This window comes from Xiphophorus maculatus, chromosome 23, assembly GCF_002775205.1.
Source record: "Xiphophorus maculatus strain JP 163 A chromosome 23, X_maculatus-5.0-male, whole genome shotgun sequence".
Lineage (NCBI taxonomy): Eukaryota > Metazoa > Chordata > Actinopteri > Cyprinodontiformes > Poeciliidae > Xiphophorus > Xiphophorus maculatus.
This window is the reverse complement of record NC_036465.1, coordinates 30810385-30838106: the sequence shown is the minus strand read 5'-3', so window position 1 is coordinate 30838106 and position 27722 is coordinate 30810385. Positions and strand designations below refer to the sequence as shown.

The window sequence follows — 27722 nt, the reverse complement described above, 5'->3', positions numbered from 1 at the left end:
TGTGTAGAATAAGTCGCATCAGTCAAAAAATGCATCATGAAGAGGAAAAACCATCCATTTTATTTATGCATAACTTGTCCAACTTGAAGTGGGCTTTGTTCATGTTGAACATTTGATCCAGTGACATGCTGTGTTCAGTCTCCTGCTTTTCAGCAAACTCACAGAAAATGTCAACTTTGGCTTGGAATCTGTTGGAAGTTTCTGACGGACTGATGTCCATGCTCTGATAGAGAAGAGTTTGGATTGCAAGAAACAGGTAACACCAAGAATGCCCGCCTGCAAAGTTATTCATTTTCATCTCCATGGCAACGAGGCAGGGGTGGAGACACAGCTGCCCTGTCTCTCCCAGCAGCTCTGCAAGCATCTGGGACTCGTTCCTGCAGCTCTAGCCAACTTAGCTTTCCTTGTGAAAGCAGACAGTAATGTTTTCTCCTTGCTTCATGTCAATCAGTATGAATTCACCTTCAATTCATCAATCAAAAAATGCATCATGAAGTGAAAATAAAACACATATAAGTCACGCCTGACTGTAAGTTGCAGGAGCACCTAAACTATGAAAAAGTGTCCGGAAAATAAGGCAAGTGCGACAAACATTTTAAACAAATATTAACAAAATGTCACAGACACACAACTACACATAGACATGAGTTTCAAACTGGTGAATAAGTTGTCAGAAATGACAGAGAAAATTCTCCATGTTCATACGCTTTTATTGGGAGTTATGATGACCAATTGCTTGGAGAAAATCTTCATGTTAAGACGTTTATTTTCTGATAGATTGTCAATAAAACTGATAAATAAAAATATGAGTATGTGATTATTTAGACTTCCAGTTTATATTGCTAATTTCTGAGATAAATCATTCTAATAAATACTGTAAAAAAAATATTAGCAATTATTGTGTTTCAGTGCATAAAAGGTCCTATAACATCACATGATTTCTGACAACTTTTTTACTCTAAACTAAAACATAATACAAAATACAAAATGATAAACGTAAAATCAAACATCTACAGAAAGATCTTAACTCAGTTATATCTGACAGAAGACATATCTTTCATCATTCCTCAGCTGAAATGAAACTGTCCATTTTTACTGGTCAGCAGGTACTACCTCCAGGATGATCTGCATTGTTCTGTTGAAAGAATCTGTTGGTACAGAAATAAAACAGCTTACAAATAACTCATTCCATTTCACAACCAAGCAATAATGTTCCGTTCACATTTATAGACAAAACTAATTCTGCAGAGCTCATCAAAGCAATCTATACTTTATTTAACATTTTTGTCAGTTGATGTTAATGAATTCTATCAATGCCTGATGTAGAGATATCTTGGTAGCAAGTGACAAAGAACAAAAATATCAAAGTTTAACAGGGGAGAGCTTATCAATGGTGTCAAAAGTTTTAAAGGACTGTTGTCCCAGGCAGTAACATCTCTCAGGCCATACAGCTCTTGCTTTAGTTCTATGAGGATCAGGTAGTTAATGAGAGCATCCCTGACCCTGCACACTCCCTCAGCTCTCACTGCAAAATGCCTCAGGGGAACAAACTGTAAGATCCACAAATCACATGCGAGCCACACAATCAAACTCCCATGATTCCTCAGCCGTTCCACAAGGCTAAAGTTCTGCTTCACTGTGCAAAATTATGAGAAGAAAGTGATAATATTAGCACTAAGACTTTATTCTTATAATATTATTTTATTCTCATACAATTTTATTCTTGCATTTTTGTGACTTTATTAATTATTATTATTATTATTATTATTATTATTATTATTATTATTATTATCCATCCATCCATCCATCCATCCATCCATTTTCTGTTCACCCTTTGTCCCTAATGGGGTCGGGAGGGTTGCTGGTGCCTCTCCAGCTACGTTCTGGGCGAGAGGCGGGGTTCACCCTGGACAGGTCGCCAGTCTGTTGCAGGGCAACACAGAGACATACAGGACAAACAACCATACACACACACACTTACATAGGGAGAATTTAGAGAAACCAATTAACCTAACAGTCATGTTTTTGGACTGTGGGAGGAAGCCGGAGTACCCGGAGAGAACCCACGCATGCACAGGGAGAACATGCAAACTCCATGCAGAAAGACCCCGGCCGGGAATCGAACCCAGGACCTTCTTGCTGCAAGGCAACAGTGCTACCAACTGCGCCACTGTGCAGCCCTATTATTATTATTATTATTATTATTATTATTATTATTATTATTATTATTATTATTATTTTCTTAGCATTGCTCAAATACTCCGTCATCTAGTGAGACCCTTATTAACAAATTAAAAACTTCAACATTCAAAAATGTGTCTATAAATTACCATTTGAAGACTAATTTATATTTGTCAGAACTATAAATCATCAGAAATTCTTTTTACAGAGAAGCCATTATATGAAATGGATGTTTGTGCTGAGTTACCTAAAGCTTTTTGAAGCCACCTTGGTCTGGTGAAGTAAATAAAAATGTAGTAGGCAGGGATGCCAGTAAGGGACATGGCGAATCCAATCCCTGTGTTAAACGGGTCTGAGTACAGTGACAGGAAGACCATGAAGAAACATGTCAAACAGAAAACCACGGGGATGAAGAGCGGCACCTGTGGACGAGACAAGATGGGACTGATGTAATATGATGTATGTTTACACTGATGTGTGGTTTCAGAGTTCCCACGATCTGCATTTGCAGATCAGAAGAAAAACATTTCTTAGAAAATGAACAAACAGACCACAGAAGGGGAACTAGATCCACTGACTCAATGGATGACTCAAAAAGAGCCTACAGTTTGAAAATGTTCTAATTATTTGCCTTACTGATCACCATTAGAGTAATACTAATAACCTCTTATACAAAACCTGAACATTCAAAGGTATATGGACTGATTACCTTAGTAATTACCTTCACTGATGTAAGACTTGGGAATTTAAACTCTTAGCAGTCAACAAAAGGTCTACTTAAAAAATGTATGAAACTTCATCATGTATGAAACTTTGTACAACTACAGTTGGTTAAAAATACTGATACACTTACCTTAAAGGGTCGGGGGAGATCTGGTTTGGTATATCGGAGGTAAATTAAACCCAGAACCACCACACCAATAAACAGCCACCGCAGAAAGCTCATGAAGTTAAGGAGGCTGTAAATGTCCCCCACAAACAGCTGGAGTATGGTCATGGGATACTGCAAATTCACATACGTACAACTTGTTATTAAAACATGAGACGACATACAGGAGATAATGTTGTCAGTATTGTCTGTTGAAGAAAAACAAGAACTGAAAGCGCACTGACCAGTATAAGGACAGCAGCCAGTGGAGTGTGTCTGCGGACATGGATCATAGACAGGACCTCAGGAAGCTGTCCTTCACGTGACGCTACATAGAACATTCTAGATAACACAAACACCAACTCATATAAACATAGAGAAATGGGAACAGTTTAACAGTAGACTAAAGGCTCCCACATATTTGGGAATACTTCACTCCACTGAGGTCTGTGTGAACTCATAAGTGTATTCAAAGAGGACTCAATGCAAACTGAAAGTGGACAGATTGTCGGGTAACACATTCATATCGTACCGATAAGTTTGAGAGTCGATGCAATCAGTTGCAAGCGCCAGCACCAGTCAATGCTGGTGCAGTGGGACTATTACAAAGTAATGTAAATGAACTGCCATTGTTAACACCCACAGCTCATCAGGTTTGGGGATAGAACAACTCTTCTAAATCTTTCAGGCCTGTTTTCTCCACTAACCTTGTTTGCAGAGAGGCAAGACTGAAACTGTCATTTCTTTCTAATTCTTCTTCTTATTATTATTATTTTTATGTGTTTGATGTTCTTAGAAAGCTTAGAACCCACACTTTCAGAATCTTTAAATAACTCAAAGCAGACACTTGTTCCTGGTTTTGTCCTGCCCAGTCACAAATGTGTAGAGATGGTTTTATATTGCAGTTTGAACTCAGTCCAGAGCCAGAACAGAATAAATAGAGAGAATCTTTACCTTGACAAAGCAAAGTGGCCGCCATTCATGGAACCAAAACAGGACAAGGCCACGAACACCGGGACAACAACCGAGAAGTTTCCTAATAGCCTCTCTGCAAATGTCTGAAGAACGTAAAGGAGAAAAGGGACACAAATAAGAAAGTAGAATATGTGCTGCTTCAGAGTTGAGGCAGTGATTTAAGTGTAGATAATGACATTAGGTCAAGTGGTTGATGACTTAATTAAAACATATTTCTTATTGTGCTGTAAAAAGGTTGTAAGTGTTAAAGTGAAACTACAGGATGTAATCCTTCCACCCTGACATGAACAGGGTAGAAAAAACGGATTATCTAAAGGTTTTTCAAGATAATCCAAAGACTTTTCCAGGTACATAAATGTTGTGCTTTGAGTCCTCAGTCATTTTAGATATATTCAAAATATTAATATATCTAAAATGACTAGATATGTGATTAACTAAAGAGCAATTCAAATATATTCCATGGGTTTCAAAGGTCACATCAGATTTGCGTGAATTTATGGTCATGACTGTAGACTGTTGCTTTTTTTAGTCTTATCTTATTAAATGTGGTTAATTAGACTGAATTTAGAGGACTGAAAGGACTGCTGGCAGTAATTGTCATAAATGGGTCATGCAGAAGTGGGAGACAAAGCTAATTATTATTCATGAAGCTATTAAATTTATATTAGCCACAGACATTGCTGGCATGAGTGAATATAGTCAGTAAAGGGGAAAAATTTGAATTAACTAAATACATGTACCGTTGTCATTTTAAGCTAAAGTAATGATTAATTTTAAATGGAAAAAAAGAAATGTTAAACAGTTTGAACACATGACCGAGGAATCCAAACCGACATGACGTTCATATCTTCAAAGACTTGATCACTTCCATCTTTTTGATCAGTTCCATCTTCATCAGCTTGGTGCCTGTTGTTCTGTTTAGCATGTTTTCAGAATCTCTGCTGACGGCTTTATTTAAAGTGACCAGAGACAAATCTAGAAACTTTTCCTAAGGTCATTGGAACTTTGTGGCTCAAACTCTGCTCAACGATCAGCAGATTCTTGACCGTGCTGGTGATACAGCAGCCACAGCTGACTAACATAATATTTTTAATTGTGAATACTGACATTGGATTAAAACCCCAAATCAACTAAACTTAAAACTAATAAGTTTTTATTGTTTTAAATGCAAATGTTTTTTCCAGATCAACACAGAATAGGGATGTACAGTATTATGTTCACTCATTCATCGTTCCTTCCATACCATCCATTAGACTTCCGTTCATTTACCGATAAACAATTGTGCTAATTAGCTGACAATGACAATTAGTGACTCACTGTGACTTTTAAAAGTTTTGAAATATTTTGTTTATAAAACCAGAGAAACATAGATCATCCAAGGACAGAATGTTCTCTGTTCAAATGTTATTCAATCCAGTGTAATGTTTTCATTATGAATATAAATATGAAACTTTATTTCTAATTCTGCACCATATATCTAATGGGTACTTAATGCTTAATTGCGTAACATGCAAAATTAAAAAGACCTTTAAATAATCTATGTACTCTCTCTCTTCATTGCTTTCCACACCACATAATACAAGCCCACATCCTGTTAAGGTCATCTAAAATTGCTCATTAGGCAATGCTGCAAGCTTCTTTTACATAAGTTTGAGACACGAGTTAAATTTTAAATTAAGTTTTCAATGTAAACTTCTGCCCACTGTCTAATGGAGGAAGAACAGACTGCAATCCTTTTATCATATCAACCTTTTAAGAACACAGAAATGCTCTTAACACCTTTCTTAAGGCGCTCTTAACACTCATTGTGCACAAGGTAATAAAGCTAACCACATTACAAAAGAGCAGGGATCTCTTAGTGGATCTGCGAGCCCTTAAAGCTGAGGAAGACTCAATCACTGATAGCATCCTGCAGCCTAATAAGGAACTGTGGCTGTTATTGGGGAATGTCTGAGATGTGATTAGCATTACCAGGGTTGGGCTGAAGCAATTGCATTAGTGGGGAAGCAAAGTCGTCAGAAATGCTTCACTAATAATGAGATGCTAAGTGCAGGAACAGCAGCATATAGATTTAGACCTAACTGTCTGCTAGGAGAACAAAGGACTTTCTGCCTACATGTACAGTATCTCATATTCTATTGTTTAAAAAGACTTTAGTTCATTTCTTGAATTCTTAATATTGTATATTTCATTATAATATTATAGCAAATGATCCAAACCAACTTTTATAACCATTTGTGATCCCATACTACACAATCATGTATCAAAGACAAACTTTCAGATATATTAGCTCTGACTCTCTGACTTTCTGGTAAAACGCCACCAGATTAAATTAGTTTTCAGTATTTAAGCCCAGATATCTTCCCTCCTTCAAATCCTCTTCAGAATCTTCCCAAAGTAGAGATCACTACAGGAATGATGCTCTGTGCTGACTCCAAAGGTCGAGCTGGCTGCATATGATATTTATTAATCTACGTTTTATTTTCAGGATACATGTGCAGTTGATTTGAAGTGATATCTTTCCTTTGATCTCCAGGTAGATCAAAGGAAATTTGATTTTTTGATCATTTTGATCATAATCTGGCAGGTAAACACCGACTGGGTTTAATAAGCTGTTCTGCAGAGATCTTTCATATTCCCACATAGGCTGGGTTACCAACATGGCAACCAACAGCCCTGTGATTGAAGTCTGAGATCTTTGCAAGCTCTGAATTCCTTAGTTAAACTAACATTATTTTTTGGTCAATAATTCAATAATTGCAGATTCTTCAGAAAGATATTCCTGTGACTTTATGCTGAAAACCTTCATCACAAAGCCCTGAATCTCAGAGTAACCTCCTGGATTGCCTTGTTCTTTGGGAAACTACTTTTTATCTACTTTCATTTACTGTTTACTTTAAAAACAGTAAACAGCTTTTACAGTTTTTACCTTTATGAAATTTATTTTTCATAAAATATCTAAGTTATTTATGACATTAAAATAAATAAATAGCTGTTAAAAATGTCATACTTAACAGTTGAATATTTTTGCCTTTGTTAAATATACTTTAACACACTTTTTACCTATTATTGTTAATTATGGGATTATCTTATAATTTACATTTCTACAACAATGCTGATCTGTGGTCATTTAGTGGCCTTCAAAAATTCTGAAGGAGTTGCAACAGAGTACTTTGTGTTTTCACTTCATGATTCTTTTCTTTTTTTACCACTGGATGGATGGATGGATGGATGGATGGATGGATGGATGGATGGATGGATGGATGGATGGATGGATGGTCTTACCACAGCAACAGCCTCTGAGGCTAATAGTTCCTCTGCTGACATCACAGTGTAGTAAGCGACGTTGGTCAACACATAGCAGGAGGTCACAATTGCCATGGAGATACAAATGGCCAATGGAACAGTCCTGAAAGCAGAGATGATTATGATGAGCATCTCTCTGACCTGCTCCTCTCTCATCTCCCTTTTGTTAGTAATTACCTGGTAACACAAAGTCTAAAGGGCCTTTATCATGTCAATTAGACATTTTTAGTCTAATATTAGAGTTTTATATCATGTTAATATTATGTTATTATATATGCAATTATATATGCAATCAAGAATTTCCAGTCTTTGAACAACTATTTTAATTAAGTCATTTTTATAAGATTTCAGTTTTATTTACACATACAAAAAATTCTATTTTGGCTACTATTTAAGAAATTACAAAATATACTTAGATTTATTAAGTTAACTTAAGTTTTGTTAACTAAATTTGCACAAGTTGCTGTTAATTCAGTTGATTCATTAAAAACTTCATTTTTTGAGGCAATGAATTAGAATCTTTGAAGTGAGGAGAACTAATTTGATGATACTATTCTAGGTGCCAGTTTAAGAGCTGTGACTCAATGGTTTAGACAAATATGACCAGCTGGGTCAGACTGGACAGGACTTCAGCCGATAATTGGTCCTTTTACCTGCCTCCAGTCACCAGCAGGGCACAGAGCTGTTCAGAGCTGATTGTTCTGAACAGCACCCAGACAAGGCATACTGATAAGTATACTGATGGAGTATTTAAAACACCCACCAATTATGTCATACTGTGGATTATGTGTATCTATTTAGTGAAGGAAGTAACTATGGGACTAACGAACCATGTCTATCTTGTTTGACTTCATTCTAAGGTGACTAAGACCTGATTAAAACATTATCTTGTTTGAGCATGTTGAGAAGAATCAATTAAAGGATGGACCATAACATTTTGCAGCGCACTAATTTGATTTGACTTAAATTTGTTGCTAGTTTTTTTTAAGCTTTTGCCAAAGCTGTGTTTAGTTATAGGTGTAAAACTGATATGTAAAAATGAATAAAAGATGAAAATGAACTTGCTTTTTTTTTAGACCACAGTGACTGATTTGATCACCTCATTAGTGTAGTTATGTCAACTTTACCATCTACCATGCTTCATTTTATTTCTTCATTCTTCTTATGAAGATAACAGTGGACAGAATGAGAGCAGTGCTACACAGGGGTGTACAGTATGTAGAACATGGAGGTAGTTGGATGGCAGTGCTCACTGTGTCCAAATGTCACTTTTCAGTTAGGTTTGATGAATGTTCACAGAATACACTGACACAGTCTCACTAAAATGGAAAACACACTATGCAGTCCCTTCAGTGGTTAACAGTCTGTTTTCAAGTTCTCCATGTGTTTATTGTATCTCTCTTCTTTCATGTTGCTCTGTTGCTGTTGACTGTTTATTCAATGATAAGTCTTTCATCTTTATTTTCTCTTTGCGAGGTAATGAAGTGGAAGCAAATATGTTCAGCATGTTGTTTCTGTCAGTGCTTTGTAACTTCATTTATCAGTTGATGCAGAAAAGTGTTTTTGTGGCATTTTGTGGTTTTCTGACTGTTCCGTATAATTTTCGAGCTCGATAAGATTACATTTGGATTCATACACATGACGTTTTCCTTTTCTCATCCCAGTGAGGCCTCCGCCAGCGCCTCTGTGGTCAGTGGTTTCTCTCTGTCTGTATTTTATTGATCACAGATATTTGATCTCAGCTTCTTCACTGAGCACAGCCTGCTGTGGCAGCTGTTGCAGGAAAATCCAACTAAATGCAGAAACTGAACTACAGGTGGCTAAAGTTCGAATGCACCAAATTCTGAGGGAGAAGTGCAGAGAGCATTAGACACTAGTTATTCACATTATATTTATCCTTCTAACCATCTTTGTATGGCACTTTGTCAGTTTACCTAAACCTTTTCCTCTGGGTTTCTACTAGTGTTTTAGTTCTCAAGACCACTTTGTGATGATATCGTCTCATACTAGATCACATTTGAACTTGCTCTTGTCTCGGTCTCAAACATTGAGGACTCGGGATTTTATTTCAAGAGCAGTCAAGACCACAACTGTAAATATCACTAGGTTGTTGTCCAATTTATTTAACATTGTTGACTCCACTGTATATAAAACATCCTGATTCAAATGTAAGCAATAATGCGACTCATGACTAATCCTGTGTTTTTGTTACTGCTGCCACTCGTCCCCCAGCCCCTTTCACTCACACCACACTCTGGTCTTGATCTCGACTTGGTCTTAGTTAGGTGGTCTTGATTATTGTCCTAGTATGTAGTTCATCACATTAACTTGAGTGTCATCACAGATCAGCCAGCATATGGAACTTACTTCTCTGGGTTGTCAACCTCCTCTGTCACAAAGTTGAGATAAAACCTGGAAAAACACAGAGAAGAAAAAGCTTTAAAGGAGAATACAAGCAGCAACAGACAGAACATCCAAGTACTTCCTGTACTGATATGAAATAATCACTCACACAATTCCAATAAAACCATTTACAATGGTTTTATTTCATCAATCACATTTTTATGTTGATCATTTGGAAATTAAGTATTAATTATGCCATTTAAAAATGACATGTTCAAGGGTCACAGTTTAGTATCATACCTATACATGACTGTTATTCTGGTTGATTCTCTGCTACATCTCTGTTCGTAGACCTGATATAAATCTTAAGATAAAATATTTAAACCACACCGATGTCAAGAGTGGTAGTCATTTTAATTACATGATATAATTCTACACAAATTGCTGAAAAATGGAAAGAAGCACAAACTAATGTGTGCAAATATGCAAAATTACAAGAGGTCACTAAGAAAATCTGTGATTCTGAGTCTGACTATCAGAAAGTAAACAGTAAATATGAAGATATTTGTCTTGTTCTGGTAGCAGAAAACAACATGCAGTTTAATCTAACATGTCATTAGAACATGGTAGTGTACAGGCTGTTCCAGTACAACAAGATGCCTTCTGGAAATCATGTTAATGTTTAAACAGTGTTAAAAGCTAATTTATAAAAGCCAAATGGAAACTGTTCAGCATGAATTATAATTCTTACCCAGAACTGCCCACACATCACTGCTCTGGCACTTATAACAAGATCGATCTGTCCGACCCAGAACACCATTTAATTATTCTTGCCAATCTTGGCTGTTAATAAAAGTTTATTAAATGTCAACTATTTTGGCAGAACTGCTAGACATGTGTAAAACCTTCAAATAAATTCAACATGTACTACTGGCGCCTAATCACACACTGGGAAATTCAGAAAAAATGGGGACATATTTTCTTGTCAACAAATACATGTTTTTAACAGAATCAATGTAATTTTTTTACATTCTTAGGTTTGTCAGATAATTAGGGAGCAACAGTATAGAGGGGAGTGTGGGGTCACCAAGTCTCCATGGCAACCATTAGATACAATTTACAAGCCAATCATGTACAAAAATAAAAAAAAAACAAATCTTTTTGACCTGCCATTACAAAAGTAAGCGAGTGGAATTCACCTGCTGGGACTTTACCTGAAGCGGTGTGTGTTGAGGAGGTCAGATGAAGGTTGATCTGTTCAGCCTCACTTTCAGATGGGCTTAGAGTAAAACAGAGGATGGACATGTGCTGTAGATGTGACTCTGGTCCAACCCAGCTGAACCAAGTGGCTGAATGACCTCCTCAGTCTGTAAGCCAATTGTTCAAAACCTTACTAATGACCAAGACATTTGACTTGGATGTGTTGAAGCACAGCCAAATCTAAAAGGCTCTCATAATGCCAGAAGGGTGTTGTATGATGTAATACTCAAATTGTCCATAAGTGTGGCACCAGAAATTTAGTAATAAAGTAACATCTGTCTACATGGGCCTTGTAAAACCTCAGGTGTTTAGTAAATCTCAAACTATCTTTGGTTTGTTTCCCTCCTCGGTTTGGTTCATTCACGTGAACACAGCAACAGCAACTTGGTACAGACCTAAACTAACCTTATTGAGACCTTCTGGAGGAGGTGGTCTCAGAGTGGTTCCACTGTAGAGCAGGACATTTGCTCTGTGAACATGAGCCGACCTTGATCCGACTCAGCAACCAGCTTTAGCTGACCTCCTTTCCTTAGCAGGTTTTGCATTGCAATGTGAGATATGGCTGAGAAACTAAGCTAATAAACAATGCACATCTTTTCCATGAAGCATAAAGCCTCATGCAATTTTCAAGACATCTCAAATTAATTTTTTCAGATAATTTTGCCTGATATAGTCAAAATTAATGATGTGATTAAATTCTGTGTCCCCCCGGCTCAGAATGCAGAATCTGCTTCCTGTATTTACATTTGGTTCTCCTTTCCCATATCTGATTATCTTATAATTTACATTTCTACAACAATGCTGATCTGTGGTCATTTAGTGGCCTTCAAAAATTCTGAAGGAGTTGCAACAGACTCCAACGTAAACAGACGTTGTTGTGTGGTCAGTACTAAGAGGTTTTGGTTTGTTGGAGTTTTTTATGTGTGAAAAGAAGCTAATCCAACAGAAGAGCAGCAAGTTAACAAACTCATCAACGGATTTGGATCAGAGTAAATGAACAATAGGTGTGAAAAAAACCCATATCTACTACATGGCTATACAGTACATAGAGAGAGAATGAACGAATGTTCACCATAAGTTCTTCAATGTTTCCCATGTGAGATTATTTTATTGCCATAAAGATTGAATTCATTTGAAGGCTTTTAACACATCTTCACCAGTTGTTCTAAAAATTCTGGCTGCCACTCTAGATGAGTGTTTGTTGTGCATCTGTTCACTGGAGGTCTAGTCGCTCCAGTAGTATTAGCAATTCTTTAATGTTAGGCAAAAATTCCAAAATAATTCCAAATTTTACCTGCTGATTGATAGGTTTTAAAATTGTCGTCTGCTATTGATAAAACACTGATCGTCTGTCTTTGTTTCGTGGATTTTGCCCGAATGTGTCGGCCTCTGTGTTTGTGTGAACCATACCTACCAACCAGCATATGCATACATCCCAGAGTAGAAAGCCAGGGGCATTCCAGACAGCTGCACCTTGCTCAAATCAAAGGCATTCTCAAAGTTTTTGGTCTCACCTGTACACACACATAGACACACACATACATTCTAAAAGGACATTCATTACCTACTTTAGGTGTTTTGAAACACCTTCATTGTTTTAAAGTGAAGAGTGAGTGCTGCAGTCACATAATGATACGTCTATCCGGTTTAGAATAGAATAGAAGTACTTTATTCATCCCAGCAGGGAAATTATTTAAGTTACCAGAAGTTTATATACACCAAATAAAAAAAAACACAAACACATTTTTTCTCACTGTCTGAAGTTAAATAAGACTTAATTATCTAGTTTTAAGTCAGTTAAAATGACAAAAAATTAGGACTATTAACTAAATGCCAGAAAACTGAGAAGATATTTTTGAATTTTTGTAACTTTCTTCAAAATCAAAAGTTTATATACATTTAGCACTACATGACTTGTTTCAAGTCTTTTTGGTTTCTTTCCACAAGCTTCTCATAATAGTTTGCTGGAGTTCTGGTCCGTTCATCCTGACAGAACTGGTGGAACTGGCTCAGGTCTGCAGGCCGCCTCGCTCACACACACATTTCAGATCTACTCACAACTTCTCCATAGGATCGAGGTCAGGGATTTGTGCTGGCCACACCAAAACACTGAGTGTGTTTTCTATGAGTCACTCTGTAGCCACCTTGGCTGAATGCTGAGGGTTATTGTTCATTAAAAAACAATCTAAACCAAGATTTTATTTCCTAAATTTATGCTTCAATTATTCTACATAATATTCTTTCCTCATGTTGCTATCTATTTTATGAAGTGCACCAGTTCCTCCTGCAGCAAAACAACCCCACAACATGATGCTGCCACCACCAAACTTCACACTTAGGATGGCACAACCATCCAAAATGTACTGATGGTCATTATGTCCAAACAGTTACACTTCATTTTCATCAAACCACATTACAGGTTTCCCATGGTCTGATGAAAAATTGCAAACTACAATCTTCGTCATGTTTCTTCTGAGGCAATGGCTTCTTCCTCGCTGAATGGCCTTTCTGCTCATGTCAGTGCAGGACAGTTTCACTGAGGACAATGACTCTATCTTAGCAGCTTCTCCAGGTCTCTGCCTTTTGCTTTGGAGACGATTCTGGTTCAAACCAGTTTGAACCAGAATCTAGAACCAGAAACCAGAAGCTGGACATTCCTATCATGTCTATACTTGTGTGTAACTGTTTGAACAGATGACTGCAGCACCTTCAAGCATCGGTACATTGTTCCTCTAGATGACCCAGACTGGATCTGCTCTATGATTCCCCTTCCTGATGTCTTGGCTGATTTTTGCTGACTTTCCCATCATGTCAAACAATGAGGTTGTGTGTTCCTGGTGAGCCTCCAATTAACTCAAATGTGAAAGTTAACCTATCAGAGGTTTGTGGAAGGAAACCCAAATGGTTTTACTCAAGTCATACAATTAAAAGACAGTTTTTCCTCATACTAACAAAATGAATATAAACTTCTGAATTCAAAGACAGAAAAACAAATCTCTTTAAAAAAAATTCTCACTATGTTTTCTGGGATTTATCAAATAGAAATCATTTTAGTTGTTCTAACTGACCTAAATAAAGAGAGGTTTGTGTCTTTTTCGTCAGTGTATGTAAACTTCTGGTTTGAACTGTATCTGCAGTTGCACACAAGAACAGGAGCATCCTATTTATTAACGACAATAATAAAATCAGCCATAAAGTGAATGAGTGGAGGAGCAATTTTCTCATTTAGATTGGAGAGAAAGAGTTCTGCCAACAAAGGTCCAAAAATATCCCTCAGGTGGGATCAACGTTTAGCTGTGAATGTGCAAATGGTGTCCACAACATAATTTATCTACATTGTTTAACTGCATTGATAAGAGTCATAAAGTCTGTGTATTGATAAGCAGGAGAGAACAAAAGAAATGTGAAATCTATCAGCTGTTGTAGTTATCCTACAGAACAACCCAAGCTAACCCTGTTAGCTTATTTATTTTCCATTAGTTTGTTACCTATGAGGTGAGTTTTCAGAGCAACTTCATTTAATTTCCACATAATTTAATAGGATTATTATTCATTTAATTTCCACATTGACTGACATTAGACCAAACACAACATATGTACAACTTTTATTACTTGAGTTCAAACATTCAGAATTATGAAGTTAAAATGGTTTTATTAAACTTGTTCATTTCAGGCTAAAAGCTGATTCTCTAGTATCTAGTATGTGCACAGTGCCGCAGGTTTAACAGATACGCTCTGGTATTTAAAGGAGTATTTAATCAACTTAAATTAATTAATTTATTTTGATTAATAACTTGTTCACAGTTGGATAGTGTGCTGTGATAAATAGCTAAAACTCCAAGGAGGGCTGCTATTCTCTAATTAATTGGAAGGCCAGGAAATCCTAGCTAATGGGGAAAGAAATTACATGGTTTTGTTTATGAATTCTATAAAATCTAACATGATCACTAGCCGAGTTTAGGTAGATATTAGCTTTTTGTGTCATTATAATAAAGAAGAACTAAATTCCTGCTGCACATCTGATCTTACATGTTTTGGAAGGATGTTATTTATGTGTTCTTATCCTTCTCATACATTAAGGCCATAGAACACTTTCCTCTCAAAGGTACTCCATGACTCTGTATTTGAGCAGTGACAGAAATACTTGATGGAAATCACGCAGTGACTGCTGCTGTAACACACAGACTCTCCTGTTTCTCCAACCATTAATGCATCAACCTAAATACGGAGGTTGGTTTTTGTTGTGTACTTGCCACTTGCTTAAGAAAGTTTCTTTAAAAACTGAGAAAACATGAGGAGAGGAAACAGACCTGCTGCGTAAACAGTCTTCACCTACAAAATCAGAGCATGAATAAAAACAACTAACTAAGATTTGTCCGCAGTCGATAATCAAAGCTTCAACACAGAAGTTTACAAAATATATAAGTAAATCAGAACTTTAGAATTTATTCCACACTATTAATTTAGGGGAAGCTAAGAGTGTTCATCAGAGTTAGCAAGAAAGCACAGTTTATGTTAATTAAATATAAATTTGTATTTAATCCTCCAACAGATGGCATTCACAAGTTATTTTACTTAATACACTTATGTCATATTTTTGGAGGTTCCTATGTGAAATAGTGAACATTTTCAACCCACTTAACAATTCTTAACAAGTTCAAATAAACTCCAGTTAAAATGTATACATTCTAGTTTGGCGTTCAGAAAATTAGGAAAATGAAAACTGTTGCAAAGCTCTTTAAACACAGAAGATAGTCGGCCTGAATGATGCATTACTCCTAGCCAGAAACATAATCCCCCAGATTAATGTACTGTTTAGAGTGAGTCAGAATTTATGTAAAAGTTCTTATGTTTTTTTTTCTTTTATCTGTGAAAACAAAGCAACTTTGTGTCATATCCTGTAAATGATTGTATTAATCATTGAGAATAAATAATAACCATATTTAAAATGGAGGTCAAATAGCTGAGAGAGAGCAGCAGCTCCTCTGGACACCTGCTTCCAGGACATTGTGAAATGTTCTGCTTGATGCTTGATGCTTGCTGCGTACAGCTGTGCATCACAGCCTGCGAGTCTGTAAGCTTGTATTTACAGTGCATGCTTGAGTGTGATACCAAGGAAGCTTTGATGATTGTTGCGGCTGAGCGCTCAGTGTGAGGCCCTGAAGGGTTTTTCAACAACACTTAATGGAAGCAGAAGTACTGCAAGTGTTCTGCACTCAAAAAATAAATTATTCAATTTCCTTTATACCGTTATGTCAATCATTTCCATAAAACTGTATATAAATAAAACCTAACTGTATTTAGTAAAACCAATCAAAAATATTTAGCAGCTCCTACTTAATGACTTTTAGTTAGAGTGGCAATCATTGAATTTTGCTTTACTAAGCTAGTTTTAATTTCCTATAACAGTTGTAGTTTTAGTTTGACTTACTAAAAGATAAACAATTTCCACAGTAAGTAAACTTTTGTTATGTTGAATAAACATTCATTACCAATAAAACATCCATCCATCATCATGCACGCTTAATGGGGTCATGAGGGGTCCTGCTGCCTATCTCCAGCTGTCAATGGGTGAGAGCCAGGGTCACACTGGACAGGTCACCAGTCCATCACAGGGCAACACAGAGACACACAGTCATTCACACACACATTCATACACATTCACTCACAGAAGAATTTAGAGAGACTAATCAACCTGACAGTCATGTTTTTGGACTGTGGGAGGAGAGAACCCACCATGCACAGGGAGAACATGCAAACTGCACGCAGAGAGACCTCCAACCAGGATTTGAACCCAGGACCTTCTTGCTCCAAGGCAACAGTGCTACCAACTGCACTACTGTGCATGTGCGGTGTCGTCTTAACGCAATTTTTTGACTTTAAGTTCAACTTACTAAAATATGCTATGTTTGAAATTTCAACTAATTTATATTAATTAATTTGGACACAGTTCAATTTATTTAGTTCAACAATTCACTGAGATTGTTTTTTTGTTGTTTTTTTGTGTGTGGAATGAGAAAGTCTCATTGTTTGTGGAGATTTATATAACTCATTGTGACAAAGAGTCTTACCTTTGAAGAGCTGGAACATCCCAGGGACTATGATGGTGGTGATGGCTGCTAACTTGCTGATGGTGAGGAGGATCTGGATCCTGGCCGCCCAGGTGACGCTCATACTGTTCAGATAAACAACAGAGGCTGCAGGGAAACAGAGCAGTCAGTGGCTGCTTACCTTCTCATACTGACACAGCACAATCATTCTTTAATTCATTTACAAATACATAATCCTAGGAACATAAGACTGGCCCAAAACATTAAGTCATTACAAACACAGTGTTTGTAATGACTTAATGTCATTACAAACACATAATTTAATGTCAAAATTTCTTCTGCTGAGAAATTTTATATTAAAGCCCAATTCCATGGTTTATACAGTATATAGGCATATTTCCCACTGGACTAACAATTACTAAATTTAGATTATTTTTAATTGTAAAATGGTGTGGTCTTCACACCTTAGCACTCTTAAAACCCTTTTCTGATATAGTCATAGAAACATGTAAATCTTGTTAGATTTAACATGTCTGGACTTAAATATGATCTGGTCTAAATCAGTTGTTCTGTTTCACTCTAACCTTAAAGAGGACAAAGTCAAGCCACAGATTCCACCATATCATTATTTTATCATCAACATTAAAACAGACAGTTTGTTATATGTACACTCTTGTTGCTTCTGTGGTTTTTCATGAATGGGGTCATTTCTATGAAAGTTTGAGGCATTTTATCTGAATGAACCACAACACTTTTGGAACATTGTCTTATAAAAAGATGCAAACCAAAGGAGAACTGTAATGTGCAGATGATCCCGTCTTTAAATCTAAATGGAAATGTGAGGCCGCTTGTCTAAAAATAAAAATACAAAATACAAAACCATGGACCTAAAAAAGGGGAAAAGAAGGAACATTTTGCAAAGGTTCAGTCAAAGCCCAGACCTCAATCTGACTGAAGTACTGTGGTTTGACCTTAAAAACCAATTCATACCTGCCAGTGTGCTGGATAGTAAAACCTGTGGAACATAAGGTTTGTCATCCTTAGCTAACAGGAGTCTCAGTCTTAAAAATCCCTTTCCAGTCAAAGTCAAGGTGCCAAACAAACAGCAGAAAAAAGAAAAGAAATCTAACAGTGTCAAGGTGTGTTTTTAAGAACTTTGGTGTGGTGACTAAACCACAAAGATTCAGTTCTGTTCTCTGTATTCTGAGTCGACATTTGACAAATCGACATGTTATCTCCCTGCAGTGAAACCTCAGTGCATGTTGAAGAGGTCCATGTGATGATGATGATGATGATGATGATGGTGATGGTGCTGTGTTTTGTAGACTAACATCTGGAGACCTTCAGTCTGCTGTGGAGAACCGAATCTCTGAATAAAGTGGAGCAGAGTGAGCCACTTTCATCCACAGCAGCAGGAGGCTGATAAAGTCCAACAGAAAATACCAAAGTTATTTCTGTTAAATGTGGTTCTACAGTCGTCCAGCACATCATCTCTGTTCCATTCTAGATAACTATAATGAAGTGGAATGTGTGGTGCTTTGTGAGCTTCAGGTTAGAAATATTTTAAAACCTGATAACCAGCAGATCATTTCTATGTCAAAATACACAAAATATTACGCTTCAAACTATGTTTTTACTTTGTTTCACATTTTTAGTGCCTAAAAAGTGTATATGAATAGAATAAAAAGCTTCAATATGCAAAATGTTAAACCATTAACTTTATAAAGTGGATATTATATTTTACTTTTCATCTATTTAAAATCCCCTGTAAATATTTAAGAGGATCTTTCAATTAATCAAGTTTCCTAGTTTATGTAATAAAAACTGGATTAAAGGATAATATGATAAGTGTCTGCTTTAAGACTACAGGCAACTATGATAACAACCAATGGCCATGTTGTGTAGTAGTAGAAGAAGAACAATCCTTTTCTCTCATTGCAGTCATCCACAAGGAAATCATTTCTGGCTTCCTCGCAGGATGCAGCTGATGTGTTGAAATTATGACTAAACAGGCTTAAATCTGGGTACATTTTCCCTAAAAACTAATTTTCCAAAGACTCCAAATGTGCAATAGACATTTAACGACATCTATCAGGAACAAGCCTCTTGTCTTCTTTTATGAAGACAAGAGAAATATGTCCAGATGCATTTAAATTTTGCTTGGCTTTCTGGCCTTCAGCAATGAATTATTGACTTTGAGCTTCTCACAAATTTGCTCTGGTCTGAGTTGGGTTTATAGATAAGATACTAAGGGCTTAACCGTTTGAGCCACAGGCAGTCTATATTTCAATAGAAATATTTACATCCAGTTTAAATGAAAGCTGCATGTGGCCTCCAAAGTGGGACTTTGTGAATTGATCAGTGGGATGGATACATTGTACAGTCAGTGTTTACAGAGAAGGCCACAACAGGCCAAAAGGATTATATAATAATCTGACACAGAGACAGCGAAAGGTAAAAAAGCAATAGCTGTCATATTTACTTATGCCGATGGCTGTGGCCAGTTTCACAGCCATGGGGGGGATAGTGCAGGGCATGAAGAGCGGCTCCAGGATGTACCGTCCAAAGGCCAGAGAAATGACCGCCAGCGCTGCAGGCCTGTAGGACACGACACATTCACATCCGATTACACTGTGAGACTAAATTACTTTTACAGCTGATAAACCCTCAGATTTTCCACTATCTGTGTTTGGACGTTGATAACCTCGCTGTGTGTTTGGGTTGTTATACAGAGCCAACACTTTTACTGACAGTGAAGCTGACTCAGCTCAGTTTGTACTTTTGGTACCGTCCACATTCACATGCTTTCAGCTTCACATGCTTTCAACTTCAAATCTAAATGTCTACATTTACCAAATAGATTTTATTTTCCCCAAATAGCTCTATATTCCACTGATTCCAACATACAGATTTGTTGCAAATCTGTTGATAAGAATGAGACAAGAACAGAAACATTAATGTTTGTCTGGATTTTAATGACGGTCACTCAGTGACCTCTATGACAACCTGACATTATGAGAGTTTAATCCTCAGTGACCTTGTAAAAGTACACACACCCTGAAAATTTTTCAGATGTTACAACCACAAAGTTTTTTCTTTTGTTTTTTGTTTTTTACTGGGATGTTATGTAACACACACAAATATTTGGACTACTGTAAAGTGCAAGCAAAATAATGCATGATTTTTTGGAATTATTTAAAGATTTTTGTGTCAGGGTAAAGCAATTTCCATCAGACGTCAGCGTGGTGAGCATACTGCTAAAAGAAATACAGAACAATCTAATTTATAAAGACAGTCTACCTGTTTGTATATTAAATCCAGTAGTTCTGTAAAAGCTTTAATAGATTAGAGAACATTAGTTAAGAAACAGCATCATGAAGACCCAGAGGAAGCAGCAGACAGGTTGACCTGCTCATCACTGTAGACTAAGAGAAGCTGACCAAAGTTAATGCAAAGGTCAAACACAGGAAAATACTGGAAGAAAACCTGTTAGAGGTTTTAAAGGACCTACGATCTGGACAGAAGTTCACCTTCCAGCAGGACAATAACCTAGACAGCCAAAGATACAGAGGACACAACTATGCAAGCATACCGCTAAATAAAGGACACTTTAAAAAGACCAGTTAATCTGGAAATCATGTTTTTGGACTGTGAAAGGAAGTCAGCGTATCCAGAGAGAATCCATCCATCAGAGAGATCGTAAGCTGGGAGTCATGAAATCTGCCAACTATCCACCATGCAGCCTGATTAAGTCAAACTCCAGACCTAGACCCAAAAAGAAACCTGTGATAATACTTAAGAATGATGTTTGTCTGAGTTTGAGCTGAACTGAAAAGAACTGACAACAAATTCAGTCTACATACGCGCAAGACAGGTAGAAAAATGGCCCCAAAGCTTCCAGCAGTCTCTCTGGGCAGGATGGGGAGCAATGGACAGTCAAGCTTTTCTGCTACTTGGGGTGAATAGAACACAGGGTGTGATACCAGTGATAGTGCCAAAAGTTGAATGTTTTTCAGCTTTGTTTTGTTGCTATCCTTTGTGTGCATGTCTGCATATTTGAGTTCAAAATTTAAATTTTAAGGAAAGGCGCCTTTACATACTAAACACCTCAGCAAACAGACCAGACTTTCCAGGGAACTAAAGCAGACTAAAGTTGGTGTGAATGCACCTTTAATCACCCATTAATTTAATCCAGGTGTGCAAATTTAAGGGGAACAGCTAAAACATGCAGGACAGAGGGCCCAAGGGACCGGGGCTGGGGGCCTCTGCTGTAGAACAAACTGGGAAAATGTTCAAGCAGTGTGAATACCTTTGTAAAGTCATGTATGTAGCATAAAGAATAAATGATGACCTTTAAGAATTAGTTGCCCTATGATTAATACAAGATAAATCAAATATAAATGTGATAATGTTAAGACAGTTTTAATTGCTAGGACCTCTGCTGAATTAAGCTGGGGGTTTTGTTGGGTTTTATTGGGTCAGTGTGTGCCAGATGGAGCTTCCTCTGTATCCAGAACCCCGTGGTCACCTAGTGAAGCATGTGTGACCGTAGCACAGAGCTCCTGAGTTTGGCTGCTTCCACAGTCTGATCCGTGGCTCAGCAGAACACCCTGTTCATTCCCCAGAGCAGTTGCTGAGGCGCTGCAGCTGACAAAATCTCCTTTTGTTCTTCCCATTGTTTTGACTCTCTGCCTCTGTCCCTCGTCTCTTCCCATGGTGTTCGTACAATCCCGCTTGCCGGAGGCCAGCATTGAACTGGTCAGGCCAGGATAACCACTAGACTGTTTGCACAGCTTTGGCTTGGCAGTGTACACATATAGGGCTTCTCTCTCCTCTCTGCTCTTATCTGGGTATCCCAAAGGTTGCAGGCAGACAGAGCCTCAGAGTTCCTCACATTATCTGTTGGGTTCTAGCTGTGTATTATTTGATCACTGCTTTGGGCTTAATAATAAATGTGGCCGGGGACTTCATCCCAAACACACCGCAGCCTGCCATCACTGAGAAGGAGCTTCGTTTTATTGAGTTGGTCAAAAGAATAAGTTTGTCAATTCACTGAGATCAAGTTTCTACTGGCCAGTGTGGAGGGCAGACTGCAGAGCTACATGAGATGATGACACAGAGAAACTGTAAACTGAAGATCTGTGTTTAAGAAACAAGATGGAGGATTAACAATACCATGATAGATTTTATGCTGGTAGTTCTTCTTCCTGAGCCTTACCACCGGCTGCTTCTCTCTCAGAATATTTACGCTGTAATAGTTTATATAACTATTTATATAATCTGTGTCCTGTCTGTCTCTGTGTTGCCCTGTGACAGAATGGCAACCTGAAACACCTCTCGCCCGAAACGTTTGCTGGAGATAGGCACCAGCACCCCTCTTGACCCCACTAGGCACAAGGGTGTACAGAAGACGGATGGATGGATGGATGGATGGATGAATGGATGGATGGATGGATGAATGGATGGATGGATGGATGGATGGATGGATGGATGGATGGATGGATGGATGGATGGATGGATGGTCTAATCTGCTGACAGTATACACAGAACAATCCCAGAATAACATGGAACAGATGGGATTAGATAAATCAGCCCCATAAATATATGTTCACATTCTCCGACTACTTTCCGATTTTGCAGTCTCAGCTTTCTAACTTTTTGCTGTTTTTGTTTTTTTTTTTCCTCTTCTCATAGAAGCTACATCGTGCCTGGCGTTCTGTTCTGTTCTCACACCTTTCTCGAGGAAGCACTGGATTTCTTGTGTCTCTGCTCTGTCTTTTCTGTTGGATTTTTCTTCCTGTGAAAGGAAAGTTTTTCTTCCCACTGTTACAGCATGCATGGTCAGTATGAGGGATTTCTGCAAAGTCAACAGTTCAATGCAATCAATTTACTACAGTCACTACGCATTCGCCCAGGAGTGGATGCTGAAAGTCAATGACTTGGTGCAAACTGCTGGGTTTCCTGAGAAAACTTTCTAAACTAATATAGAGAACAAACTGATATTTTTTATAATCAGGAGCAGAAAATGTTCCTTAGCATTAGTAAGCTATCGCTATAGCTGTCCTATAGCTTTGGGCCACTTTTCATTTAAGATCACACTTCTAAAGATGTGTGCTGTTTCAAGGACCAAAGCTTATTAAAAGAAACCAGAAGATGAATCCAGAATGAAAATGTCAAATTTAACATGGTTAAATAAAAAAATAAAAGCCTGCAAGTGGCACAAATTTATTAAAATAACTTTTTTAAGTGACTTTAAAATGTCAAGGTTAAATTAAAATGCTTATGAAAGGCTGAACATGATTACATTCCAACAGAATGGCATTTTATATTTGTTCTGACCAGATAGTTTTAATTTGATCATAGATTCATTTATTAATTTCAGACTGTAGGAGACAGAATAAAGGAATTTTCTGGAGATAAGGCTTTTAGGGCATATTCTGGTATGGACCGTTGGCTTGAATCCTATTTTCCACTGTTACCTCTCTACCTACCAGCAGCCCGGGGGAAGCTTTTAAAAGTCATGGGATTTTTTCTGAAGAATAATTCTATATTTAGGATTTACATTAGGAGTTTATATATATATATATATATATATGGTGTAATGTATACTGAAGTGGGATGGGTGTCCCCCTGGTGGTCGGTGACATCCTGCACAGACCGACGTGCTGAAACCAAGGCAGGCACTGCATGTTGACTGTTTGGCTTTGGGTGAAATGTGTGGGAACTTTGAGACAGGGCACAATTTGTCACTTAGTGTTAAACCATTGGTCAATCATTGGACTGACAAGATTTGCAATACATCACCTTATTGCAATGAGATCAGCCCAAAGTCTGATAAAAGCCATCTGAGGTCCAAATGCTTCCATTATATATGTGTAATGTCCTCCAGACTTCTTAATGCAAGTCCCCAGCTCAGCATAGCACAGTGCTCCTACAGTGACAAAGATAACATATTAGTTTTAGTTTAATATCAAGAAGACAGATACAGAAACCGTCACATTTACAGAATAATACTCTGTAGGCCCAGAAGTCCCTACAGGATATGATGCTGGGAGGCTTTCCAGAACCCAGGCAGCTTTAGGGAGAAACTTCTGGAGGGTTGAATCTTAATTAGAGTTTGGAGCAAGAGAAATAAAGAGAGTAAAGAAGAGGCTGAAGTAGAGTATTTAAGGATAATGTGCTTGGAGTTTTCATTACAGCATGAAAACTGAAGGCTTTAGGGATTCAACAACACAATACAATAAAGCCATGCTACTGTACAGCACTGGGCAGAGATACTTAAGGACTGAGAGCTGGTGGAGCAATCAGCCTGACATGACACAATGTTAACTCAGTTATCAACTGATAATTAATTATCTGTTGAGTTGAAGCATCAGACTCTCAGTATATACATAGATGGGAGCACTGTTGAACATAACTGGATTTAATCCTCTGTGTAAATCTGCAAAGGAACAGATGCTGGTAAAGGTGGGAAGGGAATTTAGTAATAATGTGGAGAAAAACAAACAGTTTTCTGTTGGCACATGTCAGGTTGGGTCATTTATTTCTCTTCTCTGTGAGGAAGAATTTACCCCCAGACAAAAGCCTGAGTAAGTACAAAAGCCTGTTATAAAATTATAATTTCATCTCCAAATGAATAAAAAGTTATCCAATCTTACTTGGTCTAATATGAAAATAAGAATTATCATGATATTATATTACCAGTCAGATCCAGGTCTGCATTTGGACCTCAGATGACGGTCAGACCTGTATAATCACTGAGTCACTAGAACCCGCCTGACAACATGAAGTGGGCTAAAACATGTCAGACACAGAAGCATCATGATCAGGTCACAGTGGGCCTTTTGGACTTATCTGACGGGTTCTGTGTAAGTTATTTCAGACAGTAATCAGGCCTCCGTATGGATGTGGCTGATCACATAAATGAATTAACAAGCAAGCTTTTATTTCCATTTAGGTCCAGATTAGGCTGGGCAGCTTTTTTCAAGCTGTCTGTTCAATGTCCTCTATCTTTTAATTATTAAAAAAAACTTCTCTTCTCCCATCACTTCTCTTTTCTACCTGCATTTGAGTCCAACTAGAAACCAACCAAGACATTTTTGTATTTCATCATTTGGACAAAAAACAAGACTTTTTTGTCCAAGAGGCAGCAAATTACCTGAAAGCAATTTACTGAGTATTCTGTGAACCTTTCAGTCCTAAGGGCGGATCATGACCTTTCACATGAGCAACAAAGGCTGTAATCACAGATGTAGCTAAGGAGGAACAGATATGGACCACCCTGAGATTCATTGTCTCTTTTAGACTTCAGCTAACTCTACAGAGGAAACAATGGATTCTGTTATCATCGGTACGATGTAGTTAAGTGGGACTATGTTGAATATGGACATAACATTCTGTTAAAGATATGAAGGGTCAGCTCAGCTTCTTTGGCTCATGAACGGGTTCCAGGAGTTCCTGGTGCTCTGTGATCCAAGATGGTGTTAATTAAAAGTAAAAACCTCATTTCAGTATTTCAAACTAACTTTTATGGCTGAGCTACTTGCCCCTTCCTGCAATGTTGCCTGTGAAAATAAGTACAGCTAATAAAAATAAGACTTTGATAAAGATTGATCCAGGTCAAAGAATAAAACGTGTCACAACACAAACACAGGTTTTGTCCATTCTGTTAGCTTCGGACCTGAAAACAGTTCAGCCCATCATGAACCATGCTTTATACTTGGATTAAATTTGCTATTAAAATAGCTGAAGCATCAAGACCCTGCAAGTCAAACAGACACCTCATATATTGTAACTTACATTACAATCTTGTGAAACCAGATTTTGAAACAAGATTCCAATGAGAACTGATTTAAGCAGCGCCTGTGTACAAGCCTAAGGCTAAAAGCATAACACTAGTGTGTTTTGGACATGTTACGTCATGTATTTCAATGTGTGAATTTAAAAACAGAACAAATCATAGTTAATGTTTGTTTTAAAATAATGGTACAGTGTTTCATCCAGTCCTCCTTTAGAGCTTCAGCAGAAGGTGTTCTGCTCTTGTTCCCCTCTAGCTTCTGTCTGTCCTCTGAGCACGACCAGGTTTTGAACCCATTCCTCTGAAGCCACCCAGGAATCAGAAATATAACTCACCAAAAAGTGACAGGACACCACAGGCAATCCACACAGTGAGTGACATTCCCACGCTGCCAGAGTGTTTCAGGATTCCCTTGGGTGAGATGAAGATTCCAGCTCCAATGATGGTCCCAACAATGATGGAGATTCCTCGCAGCAGGGTCACCTTCTTGCCTAGTTCCACCTTCTTTCCACCACCTTTCTGGAGTTTCCCTCCAGGATCTTTTCCATTTTGGGAAAACATTTGTCCATTTGAAGCTGTTTCCTCATCATTTTTAATAGAAGTAGATCTGTTCATCTTCTTAAACACTGCCTGGCGCACAGTCTCTGGGTTGGATGTGTCTCTCTGGTGGGGCCTGTGAGGGTACGACTAGTCCAGGGAGGACAAAGTTCCTCACTGTTACAGTCCACACTATAAGTAGTCTTTCATGCTCCTTCCTTAAATCTGCTGCTCCACATTCAGCTCTCTGACACCACCCAACTTTTTTGTCTCTGTTCATCGGTCTCCCTGACTTCTGTCTTTTTGTCTTGCTCCATGATTTTGCTGCTTGTACTCCCTCCCCTTTTTGAGTCATGCCTCCTCTCTAAAACCAGCAGTGGCTCACACAGGGGAGGTGTTGTGCTGACTTGGTGAAAGGTAATCATGACATGGCAACTTGTTTAGAGGGAGTGCTTATCTCCTACATGTCCTCTCCTCGGCTTTTTAGATTCTCCCTCTATTTAAACCTGCTCACTGCATTTGCTTTTAACTCAGTCTATCCCAAGATAGAATTTCTATAGCTGGGTGAGAAACTGAAACATTCTGGGATATTAAGAAGAACTTGCTTTCATATGACTGTAGGAGCTGACAAGACATTGAAAATCAGATTTAGTTAACTTACCTGATCAACCCCAACCAGGTTTTTGGTTATGCTTAGGTAAGAAATGGCACATTTGTATTTTGTACCTACCCCTAAACCCCTAACTACACTTGGACTCCACAATAAGTATTTTCACCTTTCATTTTTTTCAGACAGTGGTATCATCTTTTCTTTGTTTATTTAACAACTTGACCAACATGTACAAAGATCTATATTTCTACCCTTAAAACTGTGATTTTAATTTGTGAATATTGAAGCAGGAATAATCCATTAGTCATTAGCTCTTAACTTTATTAAACCATGAATTTCAATAGATCCATGTAAAATCCAACCTCAACTATAATTACTAGAAGTCTGACGGTCAGAAAAAAAAACATGATATACTAATGGTGGGATTCAATCAAAACTTAATTCCAAGTCTCTGATTAATTAAAATGAATCATATTTCAATCGAAAACAATTTATTGATATTTACATTTTAAGTTCTCCTAAATTATTTGATAAACAGACACATAAGCTCAACAATCAGACACATGCAGGTTGGGGGGGGCAAAGGGGGCTTGAGCCCCTGCCCCTTTGATCCTTGATGTCCGTAGTGCCCTTTTTGATTTTTTTTTTCAATTTCTTCTTCTTATTATTTTTAATCTATATGTCAGAAGGCCTGCTTGTGCCCCTCAGCAATAATATTTAGCTAAATATTATAATTTAGCAAAATAAACTAGTCTTGCTGCCTTCAGTCTAATAATGACTCAGTTTCTCTGCCTC

General features: G+C 37.7%; 1 protein-coding gene across 1 annotated transcript; it reads right to left on the bottom strand.

Moving 5' to 3' along the window:
* Positions 1–689: 689 nt before the first annotated feature.
* Positions 690–26636, bottom strand: slc7a11 (solute carrier family 7 member 11). The gene is made up of 12 exons (XM_005808991.3): positions 26116–26636; positions 23788–23914; positions 19466–19581; positions 17005–17130; positions 12348–12447; positions 9698–9742; positions 7310–7433; positions 4004–4107; positions 3295–3391; positions 3035–3184; positions 2429–2603; positions 690–1148 (listed from the first exon to the last, which is right to left on the bottom strand). Exons 1-12 carry the CDS (start codon positions 26393–26395, stop codon positions 1093–1095), a joined length of 1500 nt encoding a protein of 499 aa, XP_005809048.2. The 5' UTR covers positions 26396–26636; the 3' UTR covers positions 690–1092.
* Positions 26637–27722: the final 1086 nt, after the last annotated feature.

What these genes read in the sequence shown, in the direction of transcription:
- slc7a11 (XM_005808991.3), bottom strand. Translation starts at nt 26,395, where the DNA reads ATGAACAGATCTACTTCTATTAAAAATGATGAGGAAACAGCTTCAAAT. An exon ending in GCTGATCTCATTGCAATAAG is followed by an intron (nt 19,582 to 23,787) that starts GTGATGTATTGC and finishes CGTGTCCTACAG; the next exon opens with GCCTGCAGCGCTGGCGGTCA. An exon ending in GTGGCTTCAAAAAGCTTTAG is followed by an intron (nt 1,149 to 2,428) that starts GTAACTCAGCAC and finishes CTGTACCAACAG; the next exon opens with ATTCTTTCAACAGAACAATG.